The 17,917-nt window shown below is 51.9% G+C and overlaps 1 protein-coding gene across 1 annotated transcript; it reads left to right on the forward strand.

The window, feature by feature from the left end:
- The first annotated feature begins 481 nt into the window (after window positions 1–481).
- On the forward strand, window positions 482–16,844 carry Tgfb1 (transforming growth factor, beta 1). Its single transcript, NM_021578.2, is given in 7 exon segments — window positions 482–981; window positions 4,352–4,512; window positions 6,133–6,250; window positions 8,513–8,590; window positions 8,767–8,914; window positions 15,905–16,058; window positions 16,547–16,844. Coding segments are annotated over 7 exon segments (1,173 nt in total). The 5' UTR covers window positions 482–626; the 3' UTR covers window positions 16,706–16,844.
- Window positions 16,845–17,917: the final 1,073 nt, after the last annotated feature.

Genomic DNA, 17,917 nt, shown 5'->3' on the forward strand with positions numbered 1-17,917 from the left:
GGTTGGGAGAAGAGGAAAAAGTTTTGAGACTTTTCCGCTGCTACTGCAAGTCAGAGACGGGGGTACTGCTTGGCGCTGCGCTGTCCCGCAAGGAGGCAGGACCTGAGGACTCCAGACAGCCCTGCTCACCGTCGTGGACACTCGATTGCTACCCGGCGTTCCTCGGACGCCCCCATTCCGGACCAGCCCTCGGGAGCCACAAGCCCCGCCTCCCGCAAAGACTTCACCCCAAAGCTGGGGCGCACCCCTTGCACGCCACCCTCCCCCCAGCCTGCTTCTTGAGTCCCCCGCATCCCAGGACCCTCTCTCCTCCTCTCTCCTCTGGGAGGCCGATCTCCCTCGGACCTGCTGGCAATAGCTTCCTATTTAAGAACACCCCACTTTTGGGTCCCAGAGAGCGCTCATCTCGATTTTTATCCCGGTGGCATACTGAGACACTCTGGTGTCAGAGCGTCACCGCGACTCCTGCTGCTTTCTCCCTCAACCTCAAATTATTCAGGACTATCACCTACCTTTCCTTGGGAGACCCCACCCCACCCCACAAGCCCTGCAGGGGCGGGGCCTCCGCATCCCACCTTTGCCCGGGGTTCGCGCTCTCCGAAGTTCCGTGGGGCGCCGCCTCCCCCATGCCGCCCTCGGGGCTGCGGCTGCTGCCGCTTCTGCTCCCACTCCCGTGGCTTCTAGTGCTGACGCCCGGGAGGCCAGCCGCGGGACTCTCCACCTGCAAGACCATCGACATGGAGCTGGTGAAACGGAAGCGCATCGAAGCCATCCGTGGCCAGATCCTGTCCAAACTAAGGCTCGCCAGTCCCCCGAGCCAGGGGGAGGTACCGCCGGGCCCGCTGCCCGAGGCGGTGCTCGCTTTGTACAACAGCACCCGCGACCGGGTGGCAGGCGAGAGCGCTGACCCGGAGCCCGAGCCCGAGGCGGACTACTACGCCAAAGAAGTCACCCGCGTGCTAATGGTGGACCGCAACAACGGTGAGCTCTGAGGGGCTGGGGAGCCAGGAGGGAGCCCCCAGGGGGCGCCGGAGTGCAGGGGTCACCGGGAGGAAATTACCCGCAGAGGAAACTGGCTGGAGGAAGGGGACCCCTGGGGGCGCTGGGATGACTGTTTGGGTGTCCCAAAGAGGATGGCGCTTACCCCTACCCCAGGTGTCTGGTCTTAGAGAGAAAGACAGCCTGCAAAAGTGAACCTCCCCTAGAAAGGCATGATCCTGGGGAGAGTCCACTCTAGAAGAGGAGCATTTGTCAGGTTTTGTTTTAAGTTCCCCTTATGGTGCCTGAAAATGCAAGGCTCGTTGGGTCCTTTTCCAGAAAGGTAAAGCCCGGCTCAGGAAAAATGGAAGGCGCCCAGCATTTGGGAAACAAGAGACAGTGTGGAAAGCCGACACTAGACCGGGTCGTGAGATGGAGAGAAGAGATTCAAGGGAAAAAAAAAACCTAGGGGATGGGTACCCTAGAAATGCCAAATAAAATCTCTACTGGGCTTACTACCAGAAGGCGACAGGCGCGTGCTGGAGGGTGTGATCTGTGGAGTCATTGTGGGGTTCCAAGTGATAGAGGAAAGCGAAGTTGTTAGGAGAAGGAGGCTAGAGAGAGAGGAGCGGAGAGGGTGCGGAAAATGAGCCCGGAGGTGTCACGAGTGTTTTGCTTGGGGGCGTAAAAAAGCTTGCGAGCGGGCAGGCGGAGCCCAGTGGAGGAAGCGAGCGAGTCCTCAAGAAATTTAGAATACTGGGTCATTGGGAAGGAATTATAAAAGAGGGGAGACTGGCGTAGGAAGGTGGCCCCGCGAGGCGGGCAGGCAGAACAGGGATACTATGCCATCCAGGCGAGAGTGGCGAGCGCCCCTCGCCTGGGCGTGGAAGGGAGTGGCTGAACCTCGGGCCCTAGGGGAGCTGCTAGAGGTAGGAGAGAGGCAGTCTTCAAAACCCAAATGAAAAAAACGAGTCGGTAAGGGTGAGGAATCTCCACGTGGGTGCCACGCGCGTGGGGAGGAGCTTGCGCTTCTTGAGGGGGTTAGAGGACCCCACGGAGCTGAACGCTGGCAGGCTGTACCCCCAAAGTCCCAGTTCCTTCTACGGGAGGCTGGGGAAAACCCAGCGTCCGGTCGCCTCGCCCTCCTCCCTTCCCTTTCCTTTCCGTGCCCAGGAGGAGGGGGGAGACTGAGAACGCGCGCGCGGAGCCTGGGGCGAGACGAGGCAGGTCCGGATCCCGCCCTCCCTAGGCTGTTAGTCTCCCGCCCTCCTCACCCCAGCAGTGGGCGGGGACACTCACGGCCTCGCCCTTTAGTCACCCACGCGGGACCTAGGAGTCCAGTGTGACCGGGAACTGTGGGTGTCAGAAGCTTCTCCAGGTTTCACCTTCCTAACCCCCAGAGGTGGACTTAAGAATTCCTTGCACATCGCTGAACCCAATTGTGGCTCAGGCCTAATGACACCCCTCCCTAGTCACCATTTAATGTGACCTCTTCGTTAAAGTCTTTTCCTCTCCCCTAAGACTGTATTTCTTCTCTTACGCATATATCTCTTCCGGCATGTGCCTCCCCATTTCCGTCTCCTCTCCCACGTACCTATTCATCTCTATGTCACCCCACTTCCCTCTGCGACACCCACAATCCTTCCTGCCCTCTTATCTCTCCCCTATCTGCTACCCCCAACTGAGATCCCACCCCCTCCATTGTGGTTTGCTGAGTAACAACTGGTCCAAGAATAGGGCCCCTCTGTCCTTCATCGATGTCTGGGTCACCATCTCATCCCCACTACAGGAAGTCAAAAGCTCCAGTTGATGGAGGATTTCAGGACTTTGCCCCTTCGTCCACCGACGCAGACATCCTTTAGCCAAGGAAGCCCTTTAGTGAATGGGGCTCCCAAACATGCAGTTATTCTTGCCTAGAAATCAACCTCGCTACTAACCCGGCCAGGAAGTGGGCTAAAGAGGGAAGTAGCCGATGATAGGCAGATGATAATTACCCTGCACTGGCCAGGAAGTAACAGAGTTTCACGATTAAGACCACAGTCTGGTTGTCTCTACACCTGATTCCCCACCCCCCCAACTCCCCTCTCCCACTCAGTTCTCTCCCTTCATCACCTCTGATGGCTTCCTGACTTGATGTGCAGGGCTGGATTGGTACCCAGCGGTGAGGGAAGGGGCTGTGTGAGGGGGGGACTGGAAAGAGGGAAATCTTCCATTGGGATGAATAAATAAATAAGTAAATAAATAAGTGGGGGGGGGCAAACCACCATCTGCCAAGCAGAGTCGTCCATGACTGTAGTCCCAGTACGAGGGAGATAGAGGCGAAAGGATTGCTTCGAGCCTAAGCTATGAGATCCTGTCACCAGAAACAAAAGAAAATAAACAAACAAAAAATTAGCCCCTAGCATAAGATGGCTTGAATCTTACCACATTGTGAAGTCTTGATGTCTTTATCTTTGTAGTGTTTAAAACAATTTCGTTACCATTCACTGTATTCCCCTCACCCTTATTCACACATGCATGCACGCATGCACGCAGGCAGGCAGGCAGGCAGGCTAACTCCCAGTGAACAGCTTCCTGACTCGGGCTCCTGAGTGCTGCTGGCTGCAGACTCGCACCGGCTAAAATACACATTATCGACGTGTGTGTCACATGTTTAGCTTTTGCCCCATGTCTTATCAGCTCCCTGGAATTGGATGGTATCTTGCAGTTAAAGAGAAGAATTTGCTCACCATTGGGTACATAGTGCTTCAGTTGAGGCCACCTCAGTTGGGAGTCAGAACTTAATGGTACCTGTTTCTTCCAAGGTCAGAAGGAGATTGGCCCAATGGGAGAGCATTTCCCTAGAATCCACCTTTGAGGTGTTCGCTCCAGCACAGCTGTTCGTTCCAGCCTAGAACCCGCTGTGGAAGTCACTCAGTGCGACTTTCTGGTCCCCACAATTATGCTATGCCATTCACTCTACAACTGCTGTGTGGTTTTGTTTGAGGTGTGGTTTTGTTTGAGGCGTGGTCTCGCAAAGCCCAGGTGAGGTCAGCCAGTTAAGAGCATTAGAGAGGGGCTCAGCAGTTCAGAGAACCAGCTGTTCTTCCAGAGGTCAGCCGGGGCCCACATGGCTGCTCACAGCCCTCTGTGGCTCCAGTTCTAGAGGATCTGACGCCCTCTTCTGGCCTCCACAGGCGCCAGGCATACACTCAGTACACAGACGCACAGACACAGCCGAGAACACCCATAGACTTAAAGTTAGAAGAGTGGACATGTCAAAGTGGAGCGCCAACCTGAGTTAGAGCCCATGGGCTCAGAAGCAGGGCACCTCTTTTTCTCCCATCCTCGCCACAGACCTGATGTCTTTCTCCTTCTGCTCCTCCCCACCCAGCAATCTATGACAAAACCAAAGACATCACACACAGTATATATATGTTCTTCAATACGTCAGACATTCGGGAAGCAGTGCCAGAACCCCCATTGCTGTCCCGTGCAGAGCTGCGCCTGCAGAGATTCAAGTCAACTGTGGAGCAACACGTAGAACTCTACCAGGTGAGGCTTTGAGCCTGAGAGGTGGCTCACAGGTCACAACTGCTGAGGTGTGGCCAGGTGGCTCTGTTTGACAACTACAGGGCACACAGCCAGTCCTTGAGGAGAGAATACAGAGTGTTGAAGCCTAAGGGTCTTCTTGTTTTCTTTTGGTTGGTTGTTTCGGTTTTTCAGGACAAGGTCTCTGTGTAGCCCTGGCTGCCCTAGAACTCACTCTGTAGATCAGGCTGGCCTCAAATTCACAGAGATCCATCCACCTGCCTTTGCCTCTCCAGTGCTGGGACTGAAGGCAGGTGTGTGTCACCATAGCCCCCGAGAATCCTAAGGTTTTTAAAAAATGCTTAGATTTCGTCCCATTAGTTGAATTTGGGATGCTGAACTAAAAATGCAGAAAGAGCCATGGGATGGATATCTGGATTTGTATGCTTGCCTAGAATCCCCCAGTGAGGGGCTAGGGGCGTGGCTCAGTGGTAGACTGCCTAGCATGAGTAAAGCATGGGGGTGGGAGTGGGTGGGTGAGGAGAGGGGATAACAGTGAGGAAGGAAAGGAAGTTGGCAGACACTTGCAATCCCAGCACTTGGAGGATGGAGGCAGGAGACCAGGAGTCTGAGGCCAGCCTGAGCTACTTGAGACTCCGTCTGGAGGCTGAGGCAATAAGATCTCTTGAACCCAAGTATTCAAGTCCAACATAGAATAGTGAGATCTTGTCCCGGACAGAGAAATTAAGCATTTGAAATGCCCTTGTAGTCTCTTAAGTCAGCAATCACCATTCTGGACTTCAAAAGTAGCTTCTTTTTTTCTTTTTAAAGACAGGGGTTCTCTGGGTGTCTTGGAACTCAGCAATCCACTCACCTCTGCCTTCTGAGACTTGGGCCTTAAAGGCTTGGGCCACCACTGCCAAGCCAAAAATAAAAATTTTAAACCAGGAGGCAGAGGCAGGAGGGTCTCAGAGTTCAAGGCCAGCCTGGTCTCCATTGTTAGCTCCAGAACAGCCAGGGCAACACAGAGAGACCCTGTCTCAAAAAACAACAACGACAAAAACAAAAACATTGGGAAGACTGTTTTGTGAGTGTACTCATAATAATAATTGTAAGTAAGATAACAAACTAAAGATAGATAGATAGATAGATAGATAGATAGATAGATAGATAGATAGATAGGAAAGAGAGTCACCACTCTCCCAAACTCAGGATAGTAAACCGGTTAAACTGTGCTCCACAGTATGAGCAATGAGCACTTGCGTTGAGGGCCCTCCCAGCTGCTCAGCAGCGTCCACCATGGAAGAGATTGAGGTCCCGCAAGGCTGTTGAGTGCCCATAGCTTGCACAGAATCTCATGCCCAAGGGGGAGCCTCACGACTGACCACAGCCTGGGGTTGTCGTTCCTGTCCCATGCTGTGTTCCAGTCTCTGTCCACCCCTCCACCCCCACTCCTGGCTACTTTTTGCTCTTGGGTGCTGTATGTAAGGGCGTGGCCTGCAGGATCCAGAGTCTGTACGTGTCAGAAGCCAGTGTCTGGGGGATGCCAGTTTGTGGGACAGGCAGCATGGGTTTGCAGCCAGATGATCTGGGGACAAGATGGCAGCCACCATACTCCTCTTTGCTTTCTTTGTTTCCATTCAGAAATATAGCAACAATTCCTGGCGTTACCTTGGTAACCGGCTGCTGACCCCCACTGATACGCCTGAGTGGCTGTCTTTTGACGTCACTGGAGTTGTCCGGCAGTGGCTGAACCAAGGAGGTGAGATTGCTTGTCTTGTACCATCCTCCAGTGGGCCCCCCCCCCCGTTTGTCCTGGCATCATTGTGCATAGCACTGCATTCCCCCCAACTGCACCCCTAACACACACACACACACACACACACAAACACACACCACACACACACAAACACACACACACTCACACACACACACACACACACACACACACACACACACACACCACACACACACACACACACATACCTGGTACTGATGTCAAGAAGTAGTACTTCACAGTTCTTACCAATGGATCAATCTGCGGAGGGATGCTAGGGATAGACGGTGACCCAAACAGTCCCTATCCTTGCCTTTAGTAGACCGAGTGGTACCTTGGACAGTTGAAGGATGGGTTGACTTTTAGCTGTGCTTTATGACTCATCGTAGAGAGGAACGTGGTTGAGCACTCAGGAGGTGCCTGACTGTCTGGATTCAAGGAGGGCTTCCTGTAGGAGAGGGCATCTGAGGTAATGTCTCTGAGATGAATAAAAGCAAGCAGGAAAAGGAGAAATGAGAGTATCCTGTACCAAGGCTCTGCAGCCAGGGAGAGAGCCTGCTGTGTCCGTTTGTCCAGGAGTGAACAGTCTCCCTTGTCTCTTGTGGGTCCTTCCCTTGCAAGGCCCACACGATCTTTCCAGACACTGGTAAGGTCCTGTCAGAGCCCTAGCAGGCAGTAATGGCCTATAAGGATGTAGGCCAGAAAGGGAGACCTACAGAGAGGGCAAGGCTTAGATGAGGGAAACCAAAGTGTTGTGGAAACCCAGGCAAGGTTAGGACCCAGGAGGGCTTCTGGGATGAGAGAAGACTGACTCATGGGATGTGTAGTTTAGCCACATGGAGGATGAGTCCGAGTGGGCTGGCACCAAGAGGAATGTGGAAAGCCCACTGGATGGAGGTCAAGAAGAATTTTGTGTGGTATACAGTAGGCGCTTAGTATCATTTATGTGTCCACTCAAGGAACATCTCCCTTGAACCAGTAAGATGGCTCAGCAGATAAAGGTGCCCACTGCTGAGATTAATGGCTTAGGTTCAAGCCCCAGGAACACCCAGGAAGTTGGAGGGAACCAACTTCTACAAATTGACCCCTGACCTCCCTGCATACCCTGGCACATGTGCACCCCCCTGAATAATGAGAAGAGGCCAGCTTAGGTTTGCACCGTGCCTTTGCCTCTGGCTCCCTGTGTGGCCCTGGCTAAGTCGCTTCCTCCTGGAGTGAAGGACTCTGAAGATCAGTGGAGTTTAGATCAGTGAGTGACTGGCGTCTGTGTTCGCTCTGAATGTCCTTCGACACCAACACTGCTCCTGGCCCTTGGCACCTAGATCACGATGATGTTTATCTTTGTGACCAAGAACCAGGCTTTACAGAGCAAGAAGATAGCAAGAACCCAGGGCAACATGCCTGATGGTACGAAAGCCTGCTAAACTCTGCGCTTGGGAGGCGAAGGCAAGAGGATCATGAGTTCAAGGTCTTAGCTCCATAGTGAGTTCGAGAATTTGAGGCCAGCTTGGGCTACGTGAGACCCTGTCTCCAAAGAAAAAGAGGGCCATGGAGAGGGGTCATGGGCGCAAGAGCTTCCATTTTGCAAGCACAAGGACCTGAATTCTCATCCCTGGCACTCATGTAAAAGTCCGACATTGGCGTAGTGTGTGCCTGTAACCCCAGCCTTGTTGGGGGTTCGGTGTATGTATGGAGACAGGCCAACTCATGACTCTGTGATCTGCCAATCTGGCCAAAGGGGTGGGCTCAAGTCCAGAGATCTGTCTGAGGCAATGAGGGAGAAAGGATTAGAGGAAGATGCTTGTCACCCAGGTATAAGCCTACCTGGTATAAAATGTACATTATACATGCATACATATACATATATACACATACATATCTACAGTTCCAAAAAATATAAAATGAAAGGAAATAAGGCAGGCACAGGATCCCTCCTCTGTTCATGTTGTTCTACTGAGAATAATCAAAGAAGTAAATACTCATGCAGAAATGTCAGAGCCCCTGCCCGCTATGGAGGAAAGGAATGGATGCCACATTTGGAGAGGGAAGTGTCTCCTCAGAGCCTTTCCCAAGGGGTTGACGTTTGAGCTGAGCCCTGAATAAAGGGGAGAAGGAACCAGCAACTTAAAGAGCGAAAAGTGTGGGGTGACTAGCAAGGAGGCCCCAGGGCTGGCAGCTTCCTGCCCCCTCTCCCTTCCCCCCATCAAGGCCTCACCAGTCACCTCAGACTCCTTTCCTCTCCTGCAGACGGAATACAGGGCTTTCGCTTCAGTGCTCACTGCTCTTGTGACAGCAAAGATAATGTACTCCACGTGGAAATCAATGGTGAGTTAACTTCCCAGCTCCTGCCGGACACAGACCCTGCATGTGCGTGCGTGCGTGCGTGCGTGCGTGCGTGCGTGCGTGCGTGCGTGCGTGCGTGTGTGTGTGTGTGTGTGTGAGAAATCTCACTCGCCCCTTGCTCACCCATCCATCCCTCCACAACATTCAAACCCAAACAGGGATCAGTCCCAAACGTCGAGGTGACCTGGGCACCATCCATGACATGAACCGACCCTTCCTGCTCCTCATGGCCACCCCCCTGGAAAGGGCTCAACACCTGCACAGCTCCAGGCACCGGAGAGCCCTGGATACCAACTACTGCTTCAGGTAAACTCTGTCTCTCTCGGAGGCTGCGCAGGCTGGGGGCTTGACTGCAGCCTGTGGACTGGTGTGCCACCATTCATGCCTGGAGGGCTTGGGGACAAGTTCTTGGTTCTGTGGGCAGCTGAGAGTCTAGAATGTGGGGTGTTTTCTGGCTGGAGTGTTCAGGTTAGCACAAGAGTTAGAAGTCGGTTGGAAGGTTATCTTGTTGGGTTTTAAAATTCTTGCTAGGCTTCCACCACTTTGCAATGCTAATGAAAGAATTTACTGTGAGCAATTGAGAGTGCTGACCCTAGAAAGCGGGAGAGTTGAGATCCAAGCATTTGGGTTCAGAATCAGAAGGCGGTCTGCACTGGGTTCCCACACTCGAGGCAGATGGTGGTCTCCAATGCTGGTAGTTGGGAACGACAATTATTGGGGCTCAGAATGGCAGGGTCTGGCATGGAGATGTTAGCATTCAGAGTGGAGGTGGAGAAAGCCAGAATGTGAGTCCCCTGAGGGTCAGGGCTTCATCTTGCAGTGGTGCACCCTGAGGAAGCTGGGAGGCGGAACTTCCTGAGATGTAGGCTTACAAGTGTGGAGTGTTGGAAGACAGCACTGAAGCAGGGAACTCTGAGGAGTCGGAGAGTGGGCATCCTAGAGTGTCCAGAATGGCCATCCCAAGGGCAAATGCTTTTTGGTCATTGTTTTTAAATTATATCTGTGTGTGCGTGTGTGTGTGCGTGCTTGCGTGTAGGGGCACCCATGCCATGACACTTGTGCGAAGGTCAGAGGACAACTGTTGGGAGTCCGTTCTCTTTCCACCGCGAGTGTCCCAGAGATAAGACTCAGGTTATCAGGTTTGGCAGTGAGCACCTTGACCCACTTTGTTTTGTTCAAGACAGGGCTTTGCTGTGTGACTGAGGCTACCCTCAGATTCACTCCTTTAGCCCAGGCTAGCTTGAATTCTCTGTCCTGGGATTACAGGTGTTACCCAACCACCCCATTTCAGACAGAATGGCAGACTCATACTAAGCCTCGGTAATGCGGATTGCGAGAAAGAAGTTGAAACACTAGATCCTAGGAGGTGTGAAATTCAGGAGAGTTGAGATGAGAGCAGTGAGCTACCTGTCCCTTCCCTGCTTCAGACTTTATAGAGTGCTGTGTTGTATGTCGGTCCTTGGCTGGAGCTGCTCCTCCCCCTCCCCCTCCTCCCCCTCCTCCCCCTCCTCCTCCTCCTCCTCCTTCACCGTCCCCCTTTTTTTTTTTTTTTTTTGGTTTTTTTTTTCGGAGCTGGGGACCGAACCCAGGGCCTTGTGCTTCATAGGCAAGCGCTCTACCACTGAGCTAAATCCCCAACCCCGCCTTCACCGTCCTTTTGCTGTTAGCCTTCACATAGGAACAGATGGAGGGGCTTCACACTGCAGGTTACTAAGAGATGAGAAAACTATGCAAGCTCTGTTCCCCGCATACTGGGAAACGAACTTAGGGAATCAGGAAAATCTCTTTGTCTGTCTGTCTGTCTGTCTGCCTGCCTGCCTGCCTGCCTGCCTCTCTCTCTACATTTGTTTTGTTTATGCCTGATGTATGTGTGGGCTCTGGGAATCCAAACCCAGGTCTTCATGCTTGCATAGCAAGCACTTGACTCACTGAGCCACGTCCTCTGCTGTGACAAGTCCCCAGTTGCTTGGAAGAACATAGTGCCAACGAAGAAGGCCTGTCAGATACATCAACCGTGATCTGATGGGGACGGTAGCTCCAACTCCCATGTTTCCCTGCAACAGAGGGACAGACTAGCAACATTAACCAGCACCACAGGGATGCACCCAGCAAAGTGCAGATGGTGGGAAACCTAGTCGTTTCTTTAACACATACAGTACAAAGAAGGGAGGGCAGGATATATAACCCACAGGACTGGAAGAGAGGGAGAGAAGGGCCAAGAGGTGGGAAGAGGAGGAAAGAAAAGGAAAGGGAAAAAGACTTTTATGGGATATGGTGGGAAATATGAACCTTGAGTAGTATTTGATTTTAGTGAGTTACTGTTAAATTCTTGACCAGGGTTGGGGATGCTGTGAAGAGATGGCTCAGTGGTTAAGAGCACTGGCTGCTCTTCAAGAGAACCTGGGTTCAATTCCCAGCCCCCACATGGAGGATCACACCTGTGTGTAACTCTTGTTCCAGAAGATCTGATGCCCTCACACAGGCATAGATGCAGGCAGAACAGCAATGTACAGAAAAAAATTCTTGCCTAGGATTTTGTTGTTGCTGCTGCCTTTGTGATACTGAGGAGGGAACCCAGTACCTTGTACGTGGTAGAAAAGCAGTTGACCACTGAGCCACGCCCCCAGCCCCTCACTGGGGGATTCTAGGCAGGGGCTCTACCACTGAGCCACGCCCCCGGGCTCTACCACTGAACATATTGATCTATACTTTTGGTTCATGTTTAAATTGTAAAATATTCTTCACTTTCTAAGAGAAAGTGAACCATTCTATAAAAGTTCATTAAACAAATGAGAAAAAAACTACAGTGGCGGACAGGAAGTGTAGGTAGGATGAAATTAGCCACGAGTCAGCAACTGTTGCACTTAACAATTGTGGGGATGTGAATTAATTAAGAAACCATAATTCAGAAGTCCAAAAATCTCTCTGGCCATGATGAGGAACAGGAACAGAAGGAGCTCAAAGTCATTGGTAGGTATGCAGTGTGTTTGTGGCAACCTGGACTACATTAGACCCTGCCTCAAGAAAAGGGTTGGGGCACCAGAGCTCAGCTGCTCTTTTATACAGGACGCAGCAGCTCTGGGGCGTTCTAGGCACCCACATGGCTGCTCACAACAATCCATTAAGGCCAGTTCCAGGGAATCTCATTCCTTCTTCTGGCCTCTGCGGGCACTGCACGGATATGGCGTGTGCACACATATGTGCAGAGACATACTCCTACACATAAAACTTTCTTTTAAATTGCCAGGTGCGGTGGCGCATGTCTCTAATCCCAGCATTCAGGAAGCAGAGAGAGGCAGATCTCTGTTTGAGTTTGAGGCTGGCAAGTTCACTCACATAGCAAATTCCAGGACATAACATGTCGAGATCTTGTCTCAAGAACTAGGAGGAATAATAAAAATAAAATTGGGGGCTGGGGATTTAGCTCAGTGGTAGAGTGCTTACCTAGGAAGCGCAAGGCCCTGGGTTCGGTCCCCAGCTCCGAAAAAAAAAAAAACAAAAAAAACAAAAAAAAAAATGTGGAGCAGGAGGGTACTTGACATTTTATAAAGTCTGTGTAAATATCCCCTTATCCCCAAAAGCTTTTAGTCCCTAGCACTTCTGAAAAGGGGTATTCAGTTTGTATTGTAACACTCTGCTTCTGTGTCCGTTCGCAACTTTCCACGGCAAAGCTGGTTTTATGCCAGCTTATCGGCTCAAAAACCACCTCCCCCAGGGCCGCAGAGAGGGCCCTTCACAGATTAGGCACGGCTGGCTCTCAGTAGACTGGCAAGGGAGGCTTGAAAAAGCAGTGGCTGTGAAAAATCCTAAGACTGCTTCCCAGAAAGAAAGGCCGATATGTGCCAGGCTGTGGTGGTGCACAGCTTTAATCCCAGCACTCAGTAGGCAGAGGCAGGTGGATCTCTGTGAGGGCAAGTCCAGCCTGGCCTGTAGATTGAGTTTCAGGACAGCTGGGGTTACAGAGAAGAACCTTGTCTCCAAAAAAAGAAAGCAAGCGAGCCCTGGGGTGTGTCACCCTGGGGTGTGTCACCCTGGGGTGTATCACGGTTACCCGGAAGGCTTGCTTGTTCAATATGGGCCCAGTGTCTCTGTCTCAGCAGAAACGAGTGGGTAGAGTCCACAGGAGCCCCAGTACCCTGAGCCTGGAGCTCTGTGCTCTGAAAAGGAGGTGTCACCCTGTCCCGGGAGCTGCTCACGAGAACCTCCCTTTCAGCCACCCTACCCTGTTGTGTCTCCTTCCAGAGTTTCTTTCTCTCTGTGGCATACCTTCAGATGCTTTGTATGTCATTGTTGAAAACAGGGTCTCCCCGTGTAGCCCTGCCTGGATTAAAATGTTCTGCATGGACCAGGCTGGCTTTGAACTTGCAGCGACCCTCCCATTTCTGCTTCTTGACTGCTGGGGTTATAGGTGTGCACGTGTGCATAATCATGCCTGCCTGGCTCACATGTGTCAAATTTTATTTATTATTTTATTTTACATGCATGTTTTGCCCACATGGGTATATGTGCACTGTGCATACGTGATACCCAGAGGACAAAAGAGGACATTGGATCCCCTAGGTCTGGAGTTACAGATGGCCATGAGCCTCCATGGGGGTGCTGGGAATTGAACCTGGGTCTTCTGCAAGAGCAGCCACTGCACTTGACCACTGAGCCATCTCCTAGTCCCTTGCCCACATTTTTAGAGTTATTTTTAAAGGTGTAATGAGGAGGAACCTGCATTTTCCTTCCTTGAATTACTTCGTTCTGATTCTAAAAATAATCCCAGCCCCTGCTAAGAGTGTGGGAAATCCAGAAAGCCATCACACCAGGGAACATAAAGACCCACGGGCAGCATCTTTAGTGCGCAGTCTGCCGGCCTCTTTGTAATGGGATTTGATTTACTCACTACCTGCATCTTTAGATCCTGATTCTGATACATGCCGTGAACACAGGTGCTCAAGTGTTCTTCTGGTCAGCCTGGGCTACAAGGTGAATTCTGGGGCAACTTAGGGTACATGGCGAGACCTCATCTTAACTTTCCTCCCTCTTGAGGGGATCGTGCAGGGTGAGGTGGCAATTGCTGGTAATCCCAGCACTTGGGAGGCGAAGGCAGGAATTATCAGGAGTTCATGGCCAGCCTGGGCTACCTAACAAAACCCAGTCTTGAAACAAAGGACTGACCAGTACTCAGGAAGCAGGGACAGGAGGGCCTCGGGCAGCCTGGTCTTTGTAGTGAATACTGGGACAGCCAGGACTCCACAGAGAGAGTCTCTCTTAAAAAAAAAAAATGTAATGTTTGTCAGTTAATTCATATAACCAGCATTTGCCAAGCATGTGTACATTAAGAGACACTGCCCCATGGTGAGATGAATCAGATGATATTTAATAAAAACAAGCGGAAACATTCTGAGCAGGAAAATAAAGCTGGTGAAGGGGGCAGGTTAGAAGCCAGGCCAGGAAAAATGAATAATAGTGGAAGCCAAGTGTGGTGCACCCTTGTGATCCCAGCACTTGAGAGGCAGAGGCAGGAGGGTCAGGAGTTTAGGGTTGGCCTTGGCTACAAAGGGTCTTGGAGTCCAGCCTTGGCTACATGAAAGCCTGTTTCAGAAAAGACAAAGAGGGGTTGGGGATTTAGCTCAGTGGTAGAGCCCTTGCCTAGGAAGCGCAAGGCCCTGGGTTCAGTCCCCAGCTCTGAGAAAAAAAAAAAAAAAGAACCAGAAAAGACAAAGAACAAAAGACATCTTGGGGACTGATTAATTTTTCTATTCTGATGAAAATCATTTTATGGTGGAAAATTTAAATATAGACAGAAAAAGCAGAGGTAGTATAACCTTCCAGCTTCCAGAATTATCAGGATTTTGATGACTCGCTTCAGACAGTTTGGGGCTGGAGACTTGGCCCAAGAGTTAAAAGCACTAGCTGTTCTTCCAGAGGACCTGGGTTCAGTTCCAAGCACCCGTATATGGTCGCTTAAAAGGACAACTATCAATAACTCCAGTTTCCGGGAACCTGATGCCCTCTTCTGGCCTTCTTGGGCATTGCACAAATATGGTGCACATAAAAATAAATCTTTAAAACAGAACAAGCCAGGTGGTGGTGGTGCACACCTTTAGTCCCAGCACTCTGGAGGCAGAGACAGGTGCGTTCCCAAGTTTGAGGCCAGCCTGGTCTACAGAGTGAGTTCTGGGTCAGCCAGGGCTACACAGAGAAACTCTGTCTCAAGCAAGCAAACAAACAATACCGAAACAGCTGCATAGAAATTCACAGTCCTTGCAGTAAGTGTAGCATTGAATTCCCAGGATGGAATTGAACAGTTGTATGGAGGGACGCTTTGGATGGCAAGTGGGCAGGGCTGGTCAGAGGAGGGAGGCACTGTTCATTTATGTAACGGGGATACTGAATATCTGCCTCAAGCCAGGCAGCATTTTTAGGAGTTAAAGCTCCCTGGGTGGTAGATAGTATTTAAAGGCACCGTCTTACCCTGTAGCCGTAGCTACCCTGGAACCGTCAGGGATCCAGCCTACCCTGCCTCTTTGTTGGTAGTAAAGGTATGCACCGCCATGCACGGATTCACTTTAATCTTGTTGTTATTTTGTGCAAGTGCCCACACATGCTGTGGTGCACACGAGCAGGGCAGAGGTCAGTCTCGTGGAGCCTCTTCTCCACACTCAACTCATCCGGTTTTCAAGTCAGGCTCCTTTATCCGCTAGGCTGTCTTGTCAACCCTGAGTCAAACCTAAATGTAGTGAAGGAGGAAGCCAGAGTGGGCATCTCTGGGAAGAACAAGTCAGGCAAACAAAAACAACCAGCGTGTGTAAATGCCCTGAGGTAGGCTTGACTGTGTCTGAGGACTAGAGAGGAAGCCTGTGTGGCTGATGTCAGGGGTGGGTGAGGGCAGAAGCTGAGGAAAGCCATATTCGGTGTACCTGTGACTCATGGTGATAATTTAGGCATTTGTAGTAAAGGGGAAGGAAGAGTATCATAGCCGGCTATGGCCTCCAAAGGCTGCCCTCGGCCTTGTTTGTGCCACTCAGCTGCACAGGCCTTAGCCCCACATGCAGTAGAGGTTCAGTAAACACTTGTCGGACAGATAGGATGTGTCGGCACACGTGGGGCCGTGGACATGGCATGATTTATTACGTCCCCCCCGTGAGTGCTCATGGGCCTTCTCAGTGCCTGTCGTGATGGATGGTTGTAGTGTTTCTGTTATCGCAGGGGTCCTGGGGAGCCTGGGCTGGAGGCTGAGGGCAGCCTAGGGTTGGAGGGGGCAGCAGGGTTGTCCCTGCTCCTGACCTTTGTTCCTCCCGCCTGCAGCTCCACAGAGAAGAACTGCTGTGTACGGCAGCTGTACATTGACTTTAGGAAGGACCTGGGTTGGAAGTGGATCCACGAGCCCAAGGGCTACCATGCCAACTTCTGTCTGGGGCCCTGCCCCTACATTTGGAGCCTGGACACACAGTACAGCAAGGTGGGTCTGGCCTGTGGGACAGGCTGGAGCAGAGGCTGGGTGGTTGGGAGAGAATGAGAGGCTAGAGCAGTGGGGGAGTCAAGGGAATAGGGTGACAGGGAAACAGAGGAGAGACAGAAATACAGAGAGGCAGAGTTGGAGAGATGGGAAGAAACAGATTAGGTGAGAAAGACAGGAGAGCTAGTGATGTGGAGAGACACAGAAATGGAGGTGGGGAGGATTGGAGATGGGAACTAGAGTAAGTGACCAAGACAGACAGGGAGGGGAGATAAGATGAAGAGAGGGAGAGAGGAAGAGGCAGAGATGGGGGCAGATGAGAGAGAGGTGGAACATTAGGAAGAGACATAAATAGAAATAGACTAGGATAGGTATCGAGGCCGATGGAAGCTGGGGAGACTCAGAGATAAGAGACAGAAATGTAGAGATCCTGGTAGGGAGAGAGACCGGGGAGTCCCTGGACACTGGCAGTGACTCTGGCCCACCCGCAGGTCCTTGCCCTCTACAACCAACACAACCCGGGTGCTTCCGCATCACCGTGCTGCGTGCCGCAGGCTTTGGAGCCACTGCCCATCGTCTACTACGTGGGTCGCAAGCCCAAGGTGGAGCAGTTGTCCAACATGATCGTGCGCTCCTGCAAGTGCAGCTGAGGCCCCGCCCCCCGCCCCGCCCCGCCCCTCCCGGCAGGCCCGGCCCCGCCCCCGCCCCGCCCGCAGTGCCCGGGGCTGTATTTAAGGACACCTGCACCCCCCCAAGCCCATCTGGGGGCCCATTAAAGGTGACAGAGGACTGGTGGTCTCCGTGTCATTGGGCGCCGGATTGCGTCTCCCTCTTAGCTGAAGCTCCTGCTGCACCTTGCCCCTTTCTGTGCCACCACCTCCAGCATTTCCTAAGGAACGCCTGCTCTGACCCCAGTATTCCAGTGGGCCCAGGGCAAAAAAAAAAAAAAAAAAAAAACCTATTATACTCAGGTATCATCTCCTTAGGCGCTGTTCACAGTGCCTGATACCTCTGAGCCTCCACTGAGATAATCCGGGGAGCCTGAATTCCTGCTGCTGACTTGGATGAGCATGTGGAAGAGCAAAAAGTGCTGACTCAGCGGGCTGTGGTGGCTGCTGTGATGAGTCCCAGCACTCGGGAGACAGAGGCAGGCAGACAGAACCCAGGCTAGCCGGGGCTGCACGGTGAGAGCCTGCCTCAGCAAACAACAAAATACTGGTTCAGAGTGGAGTGTGTGGTGCTGAGTGCCTGCAGTGGGGGAGTCAACCGGATAAGGAACTCAAGCCTCCCGGCTACATCAGATCTTGTCTCAAAACAAAACAATTCACAGGACCCGGTGGCACAGGCCTTTAAGATCAGCACTCAGCAGTAGCGAGGGGCTGGGGATTTAGCTCAGTGGTAGAGCGCTTCCTAGGAAGCGCAAGGCCCTGGGTTCGGTCCCCAGCTCCAAAAAAAAGAAAAAAAAAAGAAAGAAAGAAAGCAGTAGCGAGCTGGCCTCTGACTTTTGAGGTCAGCCTACACACAGAAACTGTCTCTAAAATACCAAAAACCAACCAACCAACAAACAAAAAACCCAAAAAAGCAAAAACAAAACCCCAAACCAAACCAATTCAGTGGCCGGTGTTGGTGCTATGTCGCAGGGTGAAAAGAGTCCAGCGGGAGGGAGAACCAGGAGAAGGAAGTGGCATTAGGGGAGGTCCTGTGTGTGTATGTGTGAGAGATTCTTTGAAGACCGGAAGTGACAAATAACAGCCATTTTAGGGTGTAATACCCAGTGAGGAAAGAGTCTAAGGGAAGGGTGTTGTTGGGTGCTGAGTCAGATCCAAGCCAGCACAAGCCAGGGAATGTCAGTTCTCCTCCAT

This window comes from Rattus norvegicus, chromosome 1 (assembly GCF_021556685.1).
Source record: "Rattus norvegicus strain SHRSP/BbbUtx chromosome 1, alternate assembly SHRSP_T2T, whole genome shotgun sequence".
In the NCBI taxonomy this organism is placed as follows: domain Eukaryota; kingdom Metazoa; phylum Chordata; class Mammalia; order Rodentia; family Muridae; genus Rattus; species Rattus norvegicus.